The 15549-nt window shown below is 42.9% G+C and overlaps 1 protein-coding gene across 2 annotated transcripts in view; it reads right to left on the bottom strand.

The window, feature by feature from the left end:
• The window catches only part of NAT8L (N-acetyltransferase 8 like), a 76575-nt gene that overhangs the window by 37300 nt on the left and 23726 nt on the right, over positions 1–15549 (bottom strand). The window contains exon 2 of one of the 2 annotated variants that reach the window (XM_053306979.1): positions 7096–7260. The exons of the other annotated variant lie outside the window; for it this stretch is intronic. Within the exon in view, the coding sequence (XP_053162954.1) occupies positions 7096–7260 (165 nt within the window). The remainder of the gene's footprint in view (positions 1–7095; positions 7261–15549) is intronic. 2 annotated transcript variants of the gene reach the window in all.

Below are 15549 nucleotides of genomic sequence, written 5' to 3'. Positions count from 1 at the left end.
TTCTCCTGCACAGTGTGAGATGATGCCTTTCAGCCCCTTCCTCTATCACTGCTGCCTGAAACCAGTTCACACAGTGGTTTCCCATATTCTGGGAAACACACCAGTGGGGATTCAAACCAACAGCCTCCTGCTCTCTAGGCAGGTTGCTTCCCCGCTGTGCTTTGCCACAGTTCACACAGTGTATATGCTTTTCCTAGAATGAAATGCTGAATATGTTTTGGTAGCTGGTCACTAATGAAATAGGTTCAAGTGATAATGTCTTGAATCCTGATTCACAATTCCCTGCAAAATATTACTAGGTTTCAAGCCAATGGACAACACCATACCATATACCTTTTTACAGAATAGAAATCTTAGGAAAAAAATTGTTAAGAATTACAACTTCAGAGTAAGGTTGCCAGGTCCAGATGGCAAACAATAGTCTAAATCTGTCACCAAAAAAGTGGAAATAGTGGGCACTCCCCCCGCCGCAACAAGTCTCCACAGCATAAAAATTTGCCTAAGATCTGCAAATCTTAATTGGTCTAATACATGTGTATTTTGCATATTTGGACAAATCTGATACATTTGTTAGGAAAAAACGTAAACCACCACACATGCCCCTTTATCTATAGTTCAAATACACTCCTCTGGATCACAGAATCCCATTGGGACAAACAGGGGCGTAACTATAATAGGGCAAGGGGAGACAGTTGTCTGGGGGCCCACTGCCTTGGGGGCCCCCCCAGAGGCAACTCATATGACTGACTCCCCCAGCCACGCACCCGCCCGGGCTTCCTTCAGTTGTGTTCATCCTCCAAAATTGATTTGCGTGTTAAGAGCTAGAGCTACCAGAACAGCATGTCTTTCTCTAGTACCATTAAATGACTTGCATCGTCCACAATTTACAAAACCTTTTAAAAAATAATTTAGGATTATGTTCTATTGTGGCACATAGGTTTTACACACACACACACACACACACACACACACACACACACAATTTTTACTATGCTTTTTATTACCACTATTCAGCCTCATTTAAGATTTCTTTACGTCATGAGCTGAGCTTCAGTGAGGGAGGGGCCCATTTTAAAATCTTGTCTCTGGGCCCACTCCAACCTTGCTACACCCCTGGGGACAAATGGTGGATTAAATTTCATTTGGAAGAGGGGAAAAGGTCTGGCCTGGTCTGCATTTGAATGGGAGACTATTTGAGAGCACTGTAACATGTTCCACTTATAACTCTTTGCATACAAAAGGCCCCAGGTTCACTCCCTAGCAGCATCTCTGGGTAGGGCTGAGAGAGACTCTTGCCTGAAACCTTGTAGAGCTGCTGCCAGTCAGTGTAGACAACACTGAGCCAGATGGACCAATGTTATGACTTGTTATGGCAGCTTTCTATGTTCCTATGCTTATTTATGTTGACTTTTAGCTATTCCAATCCTAACCATGTAAACTCAGATGAAAACTCAGTGTTAAAAAAAAAAATTATAGTAGTAAGCAGTCCAGTTTGATCCCTTCTATGAACTGCATTAAATCAAAAAGCATATGCATTTATAGTGCATGTCCAATAGAAGGAAAAGCCACCAATTCACTGTCAGTGTAGTTCTATATATTCACTACTCTGATTTTAAACTGGGCAACAAAATGGCATATGTGGAGTTACCCCAGTTGCTTAATTGCAATTAAAGATAAGCAAGCATTTCGAGATCAAGGGAGCCTTTAAAACACATTTCCCATGATCTGATTGGCAAAGTCTTATTTTGGAAGTGCATAAAAACAGATCAAGACATAACGTACTTTTGATGGGGGAAGGGGGAAATTGTTGTATTCTATCTAGTAATCTTGTATGTTGTTTGTTGAGAAGTTTGTCCCAGTGGGGATCCTGTAGAGAGTGTGGGGTTGGAGGTGTAGTCAGAAAGGTAAAGGGAGGGGGAAAAGAAGGAGAAAATTGAGTTGTCTTTATATATAATTCGCTAAGACATACCCGTGGCTAATCCCATGTGTGGCAGCTCTCGCGAGAGTTTGCAAGCAGCTGCCTGGATGGCGGTAGGCCTGCCTGCCGAGAGGAAGCACAGCGGCTGACCAAAGCGGCCGGCAGGAGGGCAGGCAGCTGGCTGGCCGGCAGGGAAAATAAGCACTGGCGATGGGCAGGCAGGGAAGAAAGAAAACGGCTGCGGCAAACTAGAGACTCAGGTGCTCTGCACCCAGCCCAGCTAGTTTCTGAATAAACCTTTAGTTAAATCTGCATAAGGTTTCTTTGTGTCTATGAAGAGAAACAGCTATAAAACAGAAATGCTTAATAAGGATGTGCAAAAAATTTCGGGCACAGAACGATCTGTGCCTGAAACGAACAATTTCGGGTGATTCGGGGCCGAACCGAATCACCCCCGATGTCCCCCGATATTTTTCGGGCACGAGCCGAATCACCCGAATTTCGGACCTAAAAAATTCGGGTGATTCGGTTCATGGTTGATTTTTGGTGATTTTTTGAAGTTTTAGTGACTTTGGGGCAGTTCGGGGGCATAGCATGGGATCTGGGCAAAAGGAGTGGGGTGCGGTGGTAGTGCCTAATGGGTGCAGGCTACCACCCCAATTTCAGGGGGATTGGGCAAAGGGCTGATTTTTGGCAAATTTCTGAAAATTTCATGTCTTTGGGGCAGATTGGGGCAGAAAGTGGATCTGCCCCAAAAGAGTGGGGTGGGGTGGTAGTGCCTAATGGGTGGAGGCTACCACCCCAATTTCAGGGGGACTGGGCAGAGGGCTGATTTTTTGGGAATATTTGAAGTTTGGGTGTCTTTGGGGCAGATTGGGGGCAGAAAGTGGATCTGCCCCAAAGGAGTGGGGTGGGCTGGTAGAGAGTGCCTAATGGGTGGAGGCTACCACCCATCCCCAATTTAAGAGTGAATGGGCAGAGGGGTGAATTTTGGTGAATTTATTTTTATGAGGTTTGTCTTCATAAGGTGAAGTGTGCTAAATTGATTACTTCCTCATATTATTAGAAAAAACTTCTGAGGTGTGAATTCTCATTGTATCATAGCAAATGAGATTTTTTTCAATTAAACAACTCTCATGACCCCACTTTCACTTTTTCACACTCTCATTTTCTATGAATAATATGAGGAAGTAATCAATTTAGCACACTTCACCTTATGAAGACAAACCGCATAAAAATAAATTCACCAAAATTCACCCCTCTGCCCAATCACTCTTAAATTGGGGATGGGTGGTAGCCTCCACCCATTAGGCACTATCTACCAGCCCACCCCACTCCTTTGGGGCAGATCCACTTTCTGCCCCCAATCTGCCCCAAAGACACCCAAACTTCAAATATTCCCAAAACATCAGCCCTCTGCCCAATCCCCCTGAAATTGGGGTGGTAGCCTCCACCCATTAGGCAATACCACCCCACCCCACTATTCTGCCCCAGGCCCCACTTTCTGCCCCAATCTGCCCCAAAGACATGAAATTTTCAGAAATTTGCCAAAAATCAGTCCTTTGCCCAATCCCCCTGAAATTGGGGTGGTAGCCTGTACCCTTTAGGAACTACCACCCCACCCCACTCCTTTTGCCCAGATCCCATGCTATGCCCCCAAACTGCCCCAAAGTCACTAAAACTTCAAAAATTCGCCAAAAATCAGGACTTTGCCCAATCCCCCTGAAATGGTGGTGGTAGACTCTACCCATTGGGCACTACCGCCCCACCCCAACATTTTGCCCCTGGGCCCCTTTTTACCCCCCTGAATCGATTCAGATTCGGATTCGGATTAAATCCGAATCCGAACCGAATCAAGGGTGATTCGGGTGACCCAGATTCGGGCACAAAACAGAACAGGGGTGATTCGGTTCGGGTCCGAGCCGAATCACCCGAAAACCCGAATTGCACACCCCTAATGCTTAATGCTTATTTTAGCAATTTTTGAAGAGTGAAGCCACATGCAAGAATTTGGAGGTATTTTGGCCTACTACAAGCTTTAAAAAGACACTGAGGCTGTTCTGATGACCAGGCCAAACTGGGCTAAGGGAGCCCAGCCTAGTTTCAGCTGGTCGTGGCAGCAAGCCCACATAAATGCACCCCCCCCCACGAGGTTAGCAGAGCGCACACTTCACTAACCCCTTTTCTCTGATCATGGGTTACTGTGAAGCGGTCACAGCCTAATATCTTCAAACCCAGCAGCCACCAAAAAAGCAGAAATAGAAAACAAAGAGCAATTTTGCTAGGTTTATTCTTTTCTCTCTCTCTCTCTTTTAGTTTTGGAGCTTTTTAACACTTTTGTAGTAACTAATTTCCTCAGGAAAGTTCACTTTGGGGGTGGGGAAAGTTTTTCTTACAGGTTCGTACTCTGTTTTAGCTTATGCTCGTTGGCTTGGCAAATCATTTTTTAAAAGTTAAAAATCTCTCACTCGGGCACAAACAAGGTGGTTTGGGGAAGAAACACATACAAACTAACTGAGGCTTTCAAATGGGGGTGGGATCTCTCTCTCTCTCTCTCTCTCTCTCTCTCTCTCTCTCTCTCTCACTCTCTCTCTCTCTCTCTCTCACACACACACACACACACACACGGTTCATAAATGTGGGAAAGAGAAAAACACACAGTGGGCCCTTTCTCACAATGACAAGCCAGGATGGGTGATGTTAACCTTACCTTCCCCACAGACGAGCGATGTGAAGAGCCCGGGTGCCACATGACACACAGCTGCCCCAGGCAGCATGGCGGTGCAGGGGCCGGGACCTCCATCCCGGACCCCAGAAATCCCACAGTGCAGCTGGCATTAACACATGAACAGTTAGACAGGGGTAAGGGCGTGAGTGCACCCTTAACCTCAGCTAACTGGTGGGCTTCTTTGGTGGGTTTTCCGGCAGTTCTCAAGGGCAGCCAAGCCTAGTCTTGACTGCTTATGAGAACAGCCTCAGTGGCTTCTAAGTGAGGGGAAGAAATCACACACAAAAAACAAACAGATAAGGTTTTGGTTTTGGTTTTCCCTTTCCTTGAGGGATACAAGCCAAGCAGACAACTTCTATCTCCAGCTCCTGTCACTTCCTTGCTCAGCAACCACATTCAATTGCCCAGTGGGGGAGGAGCACAAGACAAGGAGGACCAATCAGGTGGCTGCTGATAGCAGGGGTCCGGGGGGGGGGGGGGAGCTAGGGCTATTTTTAACCCTTTTAGCATCTTTCTCTGCTGCTGCCAGACAGCCCTCAGCAGCCGAGAAGAAAAGTATAAAGCAGACAGTAGGAGGCAGGCAAATTATGGCAACATGGCTAGAACTCTGGATATCCCTCCAACAAGAACATAGTTGGAGGGGGTTTAAAATAGTCTAAAATCTGGTTCAAGTGTTCCAAGATGGCAACCCTACCTCAGAGTCTAATTTAATAGAACATATTCTTAATTTCTGTTTTGAAATATAGAATGCTAAATTTAAACATGAGATTCTGTCCTTAATTCACATCAGCAAAATTTGGGAGTCTCCATGCCAAGCCTGCTCAACTTCAGCCCTCCTGCAAATGTTGGCCTACAACTCCCATAATCCCTGGCTAATGCCACTGTAGCTGGGGATTATAGGAGTTGTAGTCCAAAAACCAATGAGGGGGGCAAAGTTGAGCAGGCCTGCTCTATGCTTACTGAATAAAACTATAATAGGATTGATATTCACTGAGTAGATACATACAGTATTGCATACACATTGCACAGGCAGAATTTCAAGAATTCTACACACTGAATAAGAGTCAGGGTTCTAAAAATCAATCAATTCCTATTCTGGCCCTTTATTAAAAGGAAGAAAATACATTTACCACTCAATAAATGAGAGCTGTATAGCCTTTACACAAACCTGTCCCAATGACTGCTGAAAAGACGAGTGTATAATATGCAGATGAGTAGTCCATATGTACTTGGTTCATATTCCTTCTAAAAATAGCTGTATGTAGGAGGCCTATGTGAAGTTGGGGGGCTCCTCTATATATTTCTGATCCAAGAGCTTCTCCCCAACCCACCTTTCTCTAAGGCTCTGAGTGTCACCATTAATTATGAGACATATATACATTTGCATGAAGACAGAAATGCAAGTTCCATAAAATTGAACTGACTGCAATGTTTACCATTTAATATCATAAAAATACAGTCTAACTCAACTTGGGGTTGGAACTCGGGAGACACTTTTGATCTGCCGGTTCTGGATGGGGTCACACTTTCCCAGAAGGAACAGGTATGCAGTCTGGGAGTGCTTCTGGATCCAAACCTCTCCCTGGTGTTCCAGGTTGAGGGGGTGACCAGAGGTGCTTTCTATCAGCTTCGGCTGATATGACAGCTGAGTGTGTTTCTTGAGATGAACAACCTCAGAACAGTGGTACATATGCTGGTAAACTCCAGACTTGACTAAAGCAATGCGCTCTATGTGGGGCTGCCTTTGTACGTAGTCCGGAAACAGCAGTTGGTACAACATGCAGCAGTCAGGTTGATCTCTGGGTCATCTCGGAGAGACCATATTACTCCTATACTAAAAACACCCACAATACTTCCCCATAAGTTTTTGGACAAAATACAAGGTGCTGGTTATAACAGCTTAGGCCCTGGGTATTTAAGAGAATGTCTTCTTCACCATGAGCCCCACTGCCCATTGAGATCTTCTGGAGAGGTTCGTCTGCAGTTGCTACCAGCTTGTCTGCTGCCGCCCCGAGCCTCTGGAATGCACTCCCTGCTGAAATAAGAGCCTCCCAATCTCAGACAACTTTTTAAAAAAGGCTCTAAGGACTTATTTATTCACCCAAGCTTTTTAGTGTGGTTTTAAATTGTATGAAGGTTTTCATTTTTAATTTGTTTTATGTTGTTATAAACTGCCAAGAAACAGAAGTTTGGGGTGGTCTACAAATCTGAAAAACAAACAAACTACTGTGACTTCCAGCTTTTGACACTTCCGATGAACCCAAAATACAAAAATGAAGAACAAACATTTCCATTGTTTGGGATTCCCTATTTAAAGATTAAAGCTCTTCTTATTTTGATTGCATTCTTGGTAATGTAAAGAGCCACGATGACACAAGGAAAGATGTTTAATTATTGTATTTTACAAGCAGAGTTTGGTGATCAATCCCCCTATGGACTAATTACTCACCTGGAGATTTCATGTAATATTGCTCAATATCAGACATGTCCGTATTCAGTGCGCACTCGAGATAGCTGAGGATAACTTTTCTACTGAAGTAGTATCTCATACCCATAAGAAAGATGGGTAAACAGCAGGTCAGCAGCAAGGACTTGGTCACAACAAAGCATATTACTATGGAGATAAGGAAGAGAAATAAACGACACCTGTCAGAAAAGAGAATTTAGTGTTGATTTTGGAACACAAACCCGCAAGTCACAGATATTATACAGTTTCTATATAAGCAAATGCGTTAATTGCACAATACATGTTTCATATTCCTGTCCTAATAGAACAGGGCATTTAAAAAATTAAATATGCTGTTTTATTCATATTTTATAGCCTCAATTTCAAAAATTAGATTCTCCCATCATCACAATACATACATCTATTCAATGTTATTCAATGAGATATTAAAAATTCATCTATGGACACAGACACTGGTTAGAGGCCAACATACATTATATACAAGAGTCAGTAAAGGGCACTGAGGAAGTGATGAATAAGCTCAGAAAAAGGACATTCTCTACTTTATCAACTGAAAGTATCGATCCCTTTCTATTGAAAACCTGCTTCTTTTGAGCGATATTCTTTGGAGACTACTGTAGCATCTTAAGCTTTGTTTGGTAGAAGTTACTACCTATGCCTCTCCAGACTAATAGCATTACAGGGCTCAATAACTGGGTTGGGCACATAATTGATCTTCAAACTCACATACCACCCTCACTTTAGTAGCACAAATCTCTTTTTCCTTTTTTCCTTTCTTTCTTTTCTTTTTTTCTTTTTGGCAACACAATTATTAAGAGAAGTTTTAAGTGTGCACGCTTGGCAACACGCCACTCAGTTGAACAGAGTAATCAGGATCCAAATTGTAAAGTTTTCAAAGTTCTGTAAATTACCTACCAAACAATATAATTGTGTGAGCACAAATCATAAGATAGAACTTCCTGATGTTGAACACCAAAAACTTTGTAACACCTTCAGCTAAGATAAAGTACTCCTCCCCTCCCCAGGAAAAACACAATTAAATGAAATTAGTGGATTCAGTAATAGTGGCAATGTGATCCCACCTCATGATTATTCAGCAGTGAATAAGGACACAAGAAGCAGGTAATATGTGTTCACTTTAAATCTGTATTTCATTTTTTCTTTTCTTTTCCTTAAACTTAAACACAAACAATGATCATTTAAAAATAACAACTGCTTTAGAATCAGTGCCCAAAACTACATATTATCTTTCCAGAATTTTCTCACAAACCTCACAGTTCTCCTGCTTGATTTAATAGCCTTCAGGATGGTGTTATCAGTAATGTTGTCTTCTGAATTAATGGTAGGACTAAAGCTAATAGGACTGAAATAGTAGGCCTTCACCCTCCAAATTGCACCTTTTACCATATATAATGACTCATACTCTGCTTTATTACCCCCTAGAGAACAAAAGCCCCCCCCCAAGATGGAGAGCCAGCGTGGTGTAGTGGTTAGAGTGCTGGACTAGGACTGGGGAGACCCGAGTTCAAATCCCCATTCAGCCATGATACTAGCTGGGTGACTCTGGGCCAGCCACTTCTCTCTCAGCCTAACCTACTTCACAGCGTTGTTGTGAAAGAGAAACTCAGGTATGTAGTACACCGCTCTGGGCTCCTTGGAGGAAGAGCAGGATATAAATGTAATAATAATAATAATAATAATTCTGCAAAACCCCAACACTTTTAATGGATGGAAACCTATATGAGCCCTTATATCACCTTCTTTTTCTCCTTCATTCAGTCAGGACCCGCCTTGAAAAACAGCCCTCCCGCCACCTTTCCAGAGCCTACTGAGAAGCTGGACCCTGAGGAGCTGATATGAATTCTTCTGGCCTTGGATGCTCTTCTTCTTCTTCTTCTTCTGGGGGGAGATGAGAAAAGAAGAGGGAAAGAGGGAGAAGGAGAGCAGAAGGGGAGGGAGGGAAGAGGAGGAGGAGGAGGGATACACACTGTTGTACAAACAGATGTGGGTAGATCAGAGGGGTTTTTATTCGAAGAATAGTCGAGGAAGTTGTCCCAGATTTCTGACCATTTATCAGATTTATTTACTTGTATGCGGGCCTACTTTTCATGTGCCGATAACTCAAGCAGGTCATGCACCCAATCCTCACTCCTAGGGAGGAGGCTACCAGGAAGTTCCATTGCCACAATATTAATCTCTTGGCTACCAGTAATCTCTTGGCTACCATAGCCATTGTTTAGAACTTGATTTTAGTCCCCAGTCGCTTGGGATATACCCCAATACTGCATTCCGGTCTTTCAGTACAAAAGATGAATCCATCACTAAGTTAATTTGCGTAATCACCTTCCTCCAGAAGCCTTGCTCTATGGGACAGTCCCAGAACATATGCATTAGGTCAGAGTGAGGGTTATTGCATCTCCAGCAGTTACTATTTGAAGGCTCTTCTTCTTTTCATAAAGTTGTGGCACGTGTTTATAATACTTATTAGTGTCTGTCTCTTTTCCTTCTGACTAGAAAGTAGTATATTTTAAAAGTTGTACACAAGTGACATAGCCTCTGAGCATAGCCTTTAAGCCTCAGGCCTCCACTTAATAGTTAGCGGCTGATAGGATAATGGCTTACTCAGAGTAGTCTCACTGAAATTAAAAGGACATTAGGCATTCCTTAACACGTTCTTTTAACTGGTAGGATTACTTTGAGTAATCTTCCTCATTATGTCAGTCACTTTCTCTTTCTTGCTCTAATCTCTACAAAGCAGGAGAGGAGGCATTATTGGCATTTTTGTTTTAAATATACTAACATAGCTTATGCCCTGTGGGATGCTGGGGCTAATGTCAGATTCTTTGAGAACAATCTGTGTGCTGGGTGAGGTGCTGGTGAGTTTGCCTCACAGGATTTTTTCATTGTTTTCCACTCACATTTTTAAAAAGAAACTTTCAATTATTTTCCCCTTACCCAGCACCATTTTTCAGGGATTGTTTAACTGTTCCCTCATTATATGGAAGCAAGTCCCACTGAGTTTAATGGAATTTACTCCCTTCTAGGTGTGCATATAGAATTGCAGGTTCCGTTATAACAATGCTGCTGGAAAAGGCATGTGTACTGCAGCCCAGCATCCTCTTTCTCACAGTGCTCAGCCACATGCTTCCAGAAAGCTACAAAGAAATGGAGCAAGGCAATCCCAGAAACCATTCCTACCCTATGCCAAACTATTATTGTGGTGTTGACTGCCCTTGAACATGGAGGTTCTACATGAGAAATAAACAACACAAAATAGGGTGTATTGCTGATCCAAAAAAGAATGTAGATGCCAAAAAAGACCAGAACAAGAAACTAATGTAATAGGCTGTCAAAAATGTACCTGAAAATGGATATATTAATATAATTAACAAGTTCTGGTCTTGGGGAGGGAGGGTTCTTCATGAGATCCAAGCCATCGGTGAATATGGAGGCTTCATTTCTTAAATATGATCAAGCAAAGCTTCCATATTCACTGGCAGTTTGGTTCTAATGTAGAACCTCCATGTTCAAGAGCAGTCCACACCAGAATGATGGTTTCTTGGTGCTGGGTGGGTTAGGTTTAGGTTTTTAGGATTTCCTTGAGATTCCTTCTTCAGAATTTTCTAGCATGGGTGAGGGTCCCAATACTATACATTTTTACTCAGAAGTAAGCTCTAAAAAAATAAATGGGGTTCTCCCCTTCTATGCTTTGCTGAAGGTTTGGGAAGAAGTGGGGGAGAGAACCCACATTCTTGCCTAAGATCTCTGCTGGTCCTGATTCTTTTGTGCATTTACTTAGAAGTAAACACTAGTGGAATCTATGGACTTACTTTCTAGTAATTTATTCCAAGCTTTACTGATGGGCTTTGATTTCCTCTTTTGATGGAAATGAGAGTAAGGGGGCAGAAGGAGAGAACAAATGCCCATGAAAGGAAAGTGAGGGGAGGAATGGTTGCTTAACTATACAAGTGCCAGAGTACTCATAGACTGTCATTATCAGGTACCTCTGTTCAGAACCAGGAAGTTACTCAATAGAAATTGCCAGGACTTTGCCCCTCCCAACTTTGGCTTCAGAATTCGCAGTTGGCAGACTCAGTTATGCTCTTGGCTTACTTTCCCTTAGTTATTTTCTCTATAATGTTTATTAATTATTATTATTATTATTATTGCTGGTTATTAATTATTGTTTGATGTTTTTCAGTTTGATGTTTTTCAAACTGGCAAAAGGCACCAGTCCAATGTGGACCTGAATTTTGGGGGAATGTTAAAAGGACATCAGGCATCTAAAAAGATACATTGAGGCTATTCATACGATGGGAGAAAATTGGGCTAGCAGAGGCTAGCCTGATTTCCTCCAATCATGAGAACCACCAGGCTCGACTGCGAGCCTGGTGTTTCTTCAGTGGATAACCTGCTGAACAACTCCTGCCCTAAAACCAGGTTTCTGGAGTGAGCGCTCCACAAACCCGGTTTTTAAAATCGTGTGTTGCGATGCGGCTCCGTGCTGCAGCAACTCACGAGTAGATCCCCACCGGGAGGCTCAAAAGCAGCCTCCCAGCTCGGGGGTCTCTCCAGCATGCCCTGTGCACTCGCACAGGGCATGCTGGAGCTTCTGGGGGCCGCGTGGCCCCCGGACTCCCCAGCCCACGCCGGCTCCGTAACGGAGCCAGCAGTTGTGTGGGCGGCCACTTCGGCCGCCTGGAGCAGACTGCCTGCTCACGTGCGGGGAGAGTGGGCTAATCCCGCTCTCCCCACTAACCCTCCCCAGATGGCTCCGACTGATCGTGGGAACCACCTCACCATCTGTGCTGAAAAAAGGTGGGAACACTTTGAATCCTTTTTTAGTTAAATGCTTAAACTGTTGTATCTCAGCCATTTTGCAATGGGTTTGGCCCAAACACAGAGGTGTTGTGTCTCTTGTCCCCTAGTTGACGTGTGCAAAATTTCATGGGTATTGGAGGGATACTTTTGATTTCATAAGGATTAGAATGTTCAGGGCTTATAATGGCAGAATGTTGAAAACACTCCTCATCTTAGCTATACTGGCATGATTTTGCCAGTATAATCTGGGAGCTTATCTGGCTTCTTGTGTTTCATGTTGTGTACAATTGTTCAGGAGAGCCTCTGCAAGCTCTACACTGGGCAAAAGGTTATCCCCCACCACAAACTTCTGAGGGCCAATTCAGATGAACACAGGTCTGCATATGCGATAGCATCAGGGTTGTGGCAAGAACCCTGATGTGACCAGTGGATGTGCTGATGCACTCTCGGTCCATCCTTTCATCTTGTAAGAGGGGTGTTCATCTGAATCACCTCTCTACACATGCTCAAGTGGGTTTTGGAGTGTGTGTAAAGGGGCAATTCAGATTATCACGGCTCTACCTCAGAACTGTCCAGCTCATCATTGACCTCCACATGTCTCAATACCTTTATTTCACCCACACTTCCCTTCAAAGGCCTCCCACATCCTTCTCTATTTGCCATCTCAACTTCCATCCTTATCCAGTAAACCTCTTGGCCCAGCTGTCCTTTGGCATTTCTTGAACCAATCTCCTTATATCCTAGCGCCATCTCAGATGTCAAATATCCTGTTCAAATCCCCATTCAGCCATGAAACTCACTGGGTGACACTAGGACAGTCACTTATCTTCCTCATAGGGCTTTTGGGAGGATACATGTGACCACGTGCACCACTTTGGGCTTCTTGGAGGAAGTGCAGGCTATATATGTAAAAGTCAATAAATCTATATAAGCCACAGGTAAAGCAGAGATCAGCTACAAAAGTGGAGAACAAATTTTGTTCTGAAGTTACAAGAGAAGCTCTGCCTGCCTATTTCAAAAATGCATACACCAATAATAGAAAAATCACAGGTTTTTCAATGATGCTTGCTGAAGCTATGAACCATCTCCTGTTCATAAGACACCATGGGAAGCAATGAAGTATGAGGATACCCTCTCTCTACACCATGCCTGCTGAACAGCTGGGTGCCATTCTTTGGGTCCACCTTGGGTGCCCATCACTTAGCCTGGGTGTCCATCCTAGCAAGCAACAAATTTTTTGTTTGTTTGTTTTAGATACAACTTCCTTGATCCTTGCCCAATGGACCAGAACCGCCAGTGGACATATCAATGTTGCAGATACTGGCCACACTCCAGAGAAAAACCAAGTTAGCTCTCTGCATAGCAAATGGAGTTTTTAAATTATTTTCCCTCCAACATAATCCATCCCTTCTCTACATACACCATACCCACATGCATAGCCACTTCTGCAATTATTTGAAAAGCAGTTTGGACTCAGAAATCCATGCATATGCCCTAAAAGAATTTTCTGGTTTATTTTGCCATTTTCTAATCTAATCACTCCAGTTTTACAATTTGCTGTTCCTGCCAATGTTTTATGGCATGTCATTTTGAGAATGGGCCATAATGATTTGATCACAGAGCAAGGGAGCAGAGGTTACATTCCTCCTCTCCAAACAAGTACAAACAAAGCCAACAAATGTTCAGACTTAACAACTGCCTGCCTGCCAGCCAGCCTGCTCTCTTCCCAAAATGGCAATTAGATTCTTCTGTTTTATAGTTGCTTCCCTCATATACATATACAGAATATTCCCATATATATATATATATAGATATAGATATAGATATAGATATAGATATAGATATAGATATAGATATAGATATAGATATAGTATATATACATATACATATATTCCCTCATATATTTCATATACAGAAATATTAAGTAGATTTAACTAAAGATTATTAATCAACAACTCCATTTTATCCTTCCCTTTTCCTCTTTCCTTCTTGACTCCTCCCCCATACTCTCTACAGTCCCTTGGGACAAATGTCTAAACAAACTGCAAAAGATTACTGAATAGAATACAAGTAGCTGCTAAAAGAAAAAGACTTCCCCACCCTTTGAGCACTTGGACTGGCTGCTTAAGGAGTCAATCAGCATAATGTCTTCTGTTCTGATTGGTGCTCAGAGTGTTTTAAGCACCTGTAAATAAAGGCAAGCCTATTTATTGGCTCCTGCCTTATTAATATTCAGATCTAAGTTTTCAAAGAGAAACAGGGTGTTCTCTCTTATCCCTAATGGCTTAACATGGGTATGGGATAGAAACTACCCCACTGTAGAAATCCCACTCCTTTCTGGGATTGTTTTTCTCCCAGTTGACAACATGGGAATGGGATAGGAACCCCCCACCATAGGGAGTCCATTCATTTTGGGGTGGCTTCTACCCTGTGTCACTTTTATTAATAACATGAATATCATAATAGGTAAGGGGGGCATACTTGTGGATATGTTGTATATCAAACTGCAGGTAAGAATATGCCAACAAAGGCATAGCTGGGAGTGCAGCAGTTTGCTTGTTTACATACATTTTCAGAGGTAGGGATGGAAATCTACTCCAAAGTGGATGCCCATTCAACCATGGAACTTATTGGGTGAGTCTGGGCCAGCTATGTATCTCTCAACCTAACCTACCTCACAGGGTTGTTGTAAGGATAAAAATAACCATGTACACCACTCTGAGCTCCTCAGAGGAAGAGCAGGATATAAATGTAAAAATAATTAAATAAATAATACATCCAGATGAGGGTTAGAATAACTTGTGTGAGATTTTCAGATGGTGTTAAAAGGGTATGCTACATTTCTGACTGAAGACCTGACAGGAAACACTGAGATGGCTGCTGCCACACTAATCTTAGAGGAACTAAGATTATGTACTTTGTAAAATGGCTGTAGTACAAGTCAGCAGACTAATATGTCAACTTTGTGAACAGAAGTACATATATCGCCCCTGAAAAGAAAACCTGTATTTTGCACAGGCTAGGCCCTAACTCCTTCTGGATCCTGTCTTATTATTCTTTTGCAAGTGATATGAATTTTATTTTATTTCACACAGCATTGTGGACCTCTTTTGGAGAAACTGCTGAACTATACTGAATGTAAAAAGAAGTGTGATGCTGTATGAATATTTCTCTCTTGGAACATAGGAAGCTGCCATATACTGAGTCAGACCATTGGTCCATCTAACTCAGTATTGTCTACACAGACGGGCAGTGGCTCCTCTAAGGTTGCAGGCAGAAGTCTCTCTCTCTCATCCCTATCTTGGAGATGCCAGGAAGGGAACTTGGAACCTTCTGCATGCAAGGAAGCAGATGCTCTTCCCAGAGCAGCCCCATCTCCTAAGGGCAATATCTTACCCTTACTCTCCCATCTAGAAGATGGGTGGCTGTTCATCTGAATGGCTGCTGTACACACACTCCAAAAACTAGTTTAAACTAGTATTTGGAGCATATGTAAAGCTGCCATTTGGATGAACTTGTGCGATAAAGGGACACTTCAGGAGGACGTTGGACATCCTGAGTATTGATCCTAAGCATTCCTAGCCCCCAGCCAATATACTAATGATGGAAGTGATT

Source organism: Hemicordylus capensis, chromosome 3, assembly GCF_027244095.1.
Source record: "Hemicordylus capensis ecotype Gifberg chromosome 3, rHemCap1.1.pri, whole genome shotgun sequence".
In the NCBI taxonomy this organism is placed as follows: domain Eukaryota; kingdom Metazoa; phylum Chordata; class Lepidosauria; order Squamata; family Cordylidae; genus Hemicordylus; species Hemicordylus capensis.
Note: the sequence above shows the minus strand (reverse complement) of the source record. Positions and strands in the feature narration are given on the sequence as shown.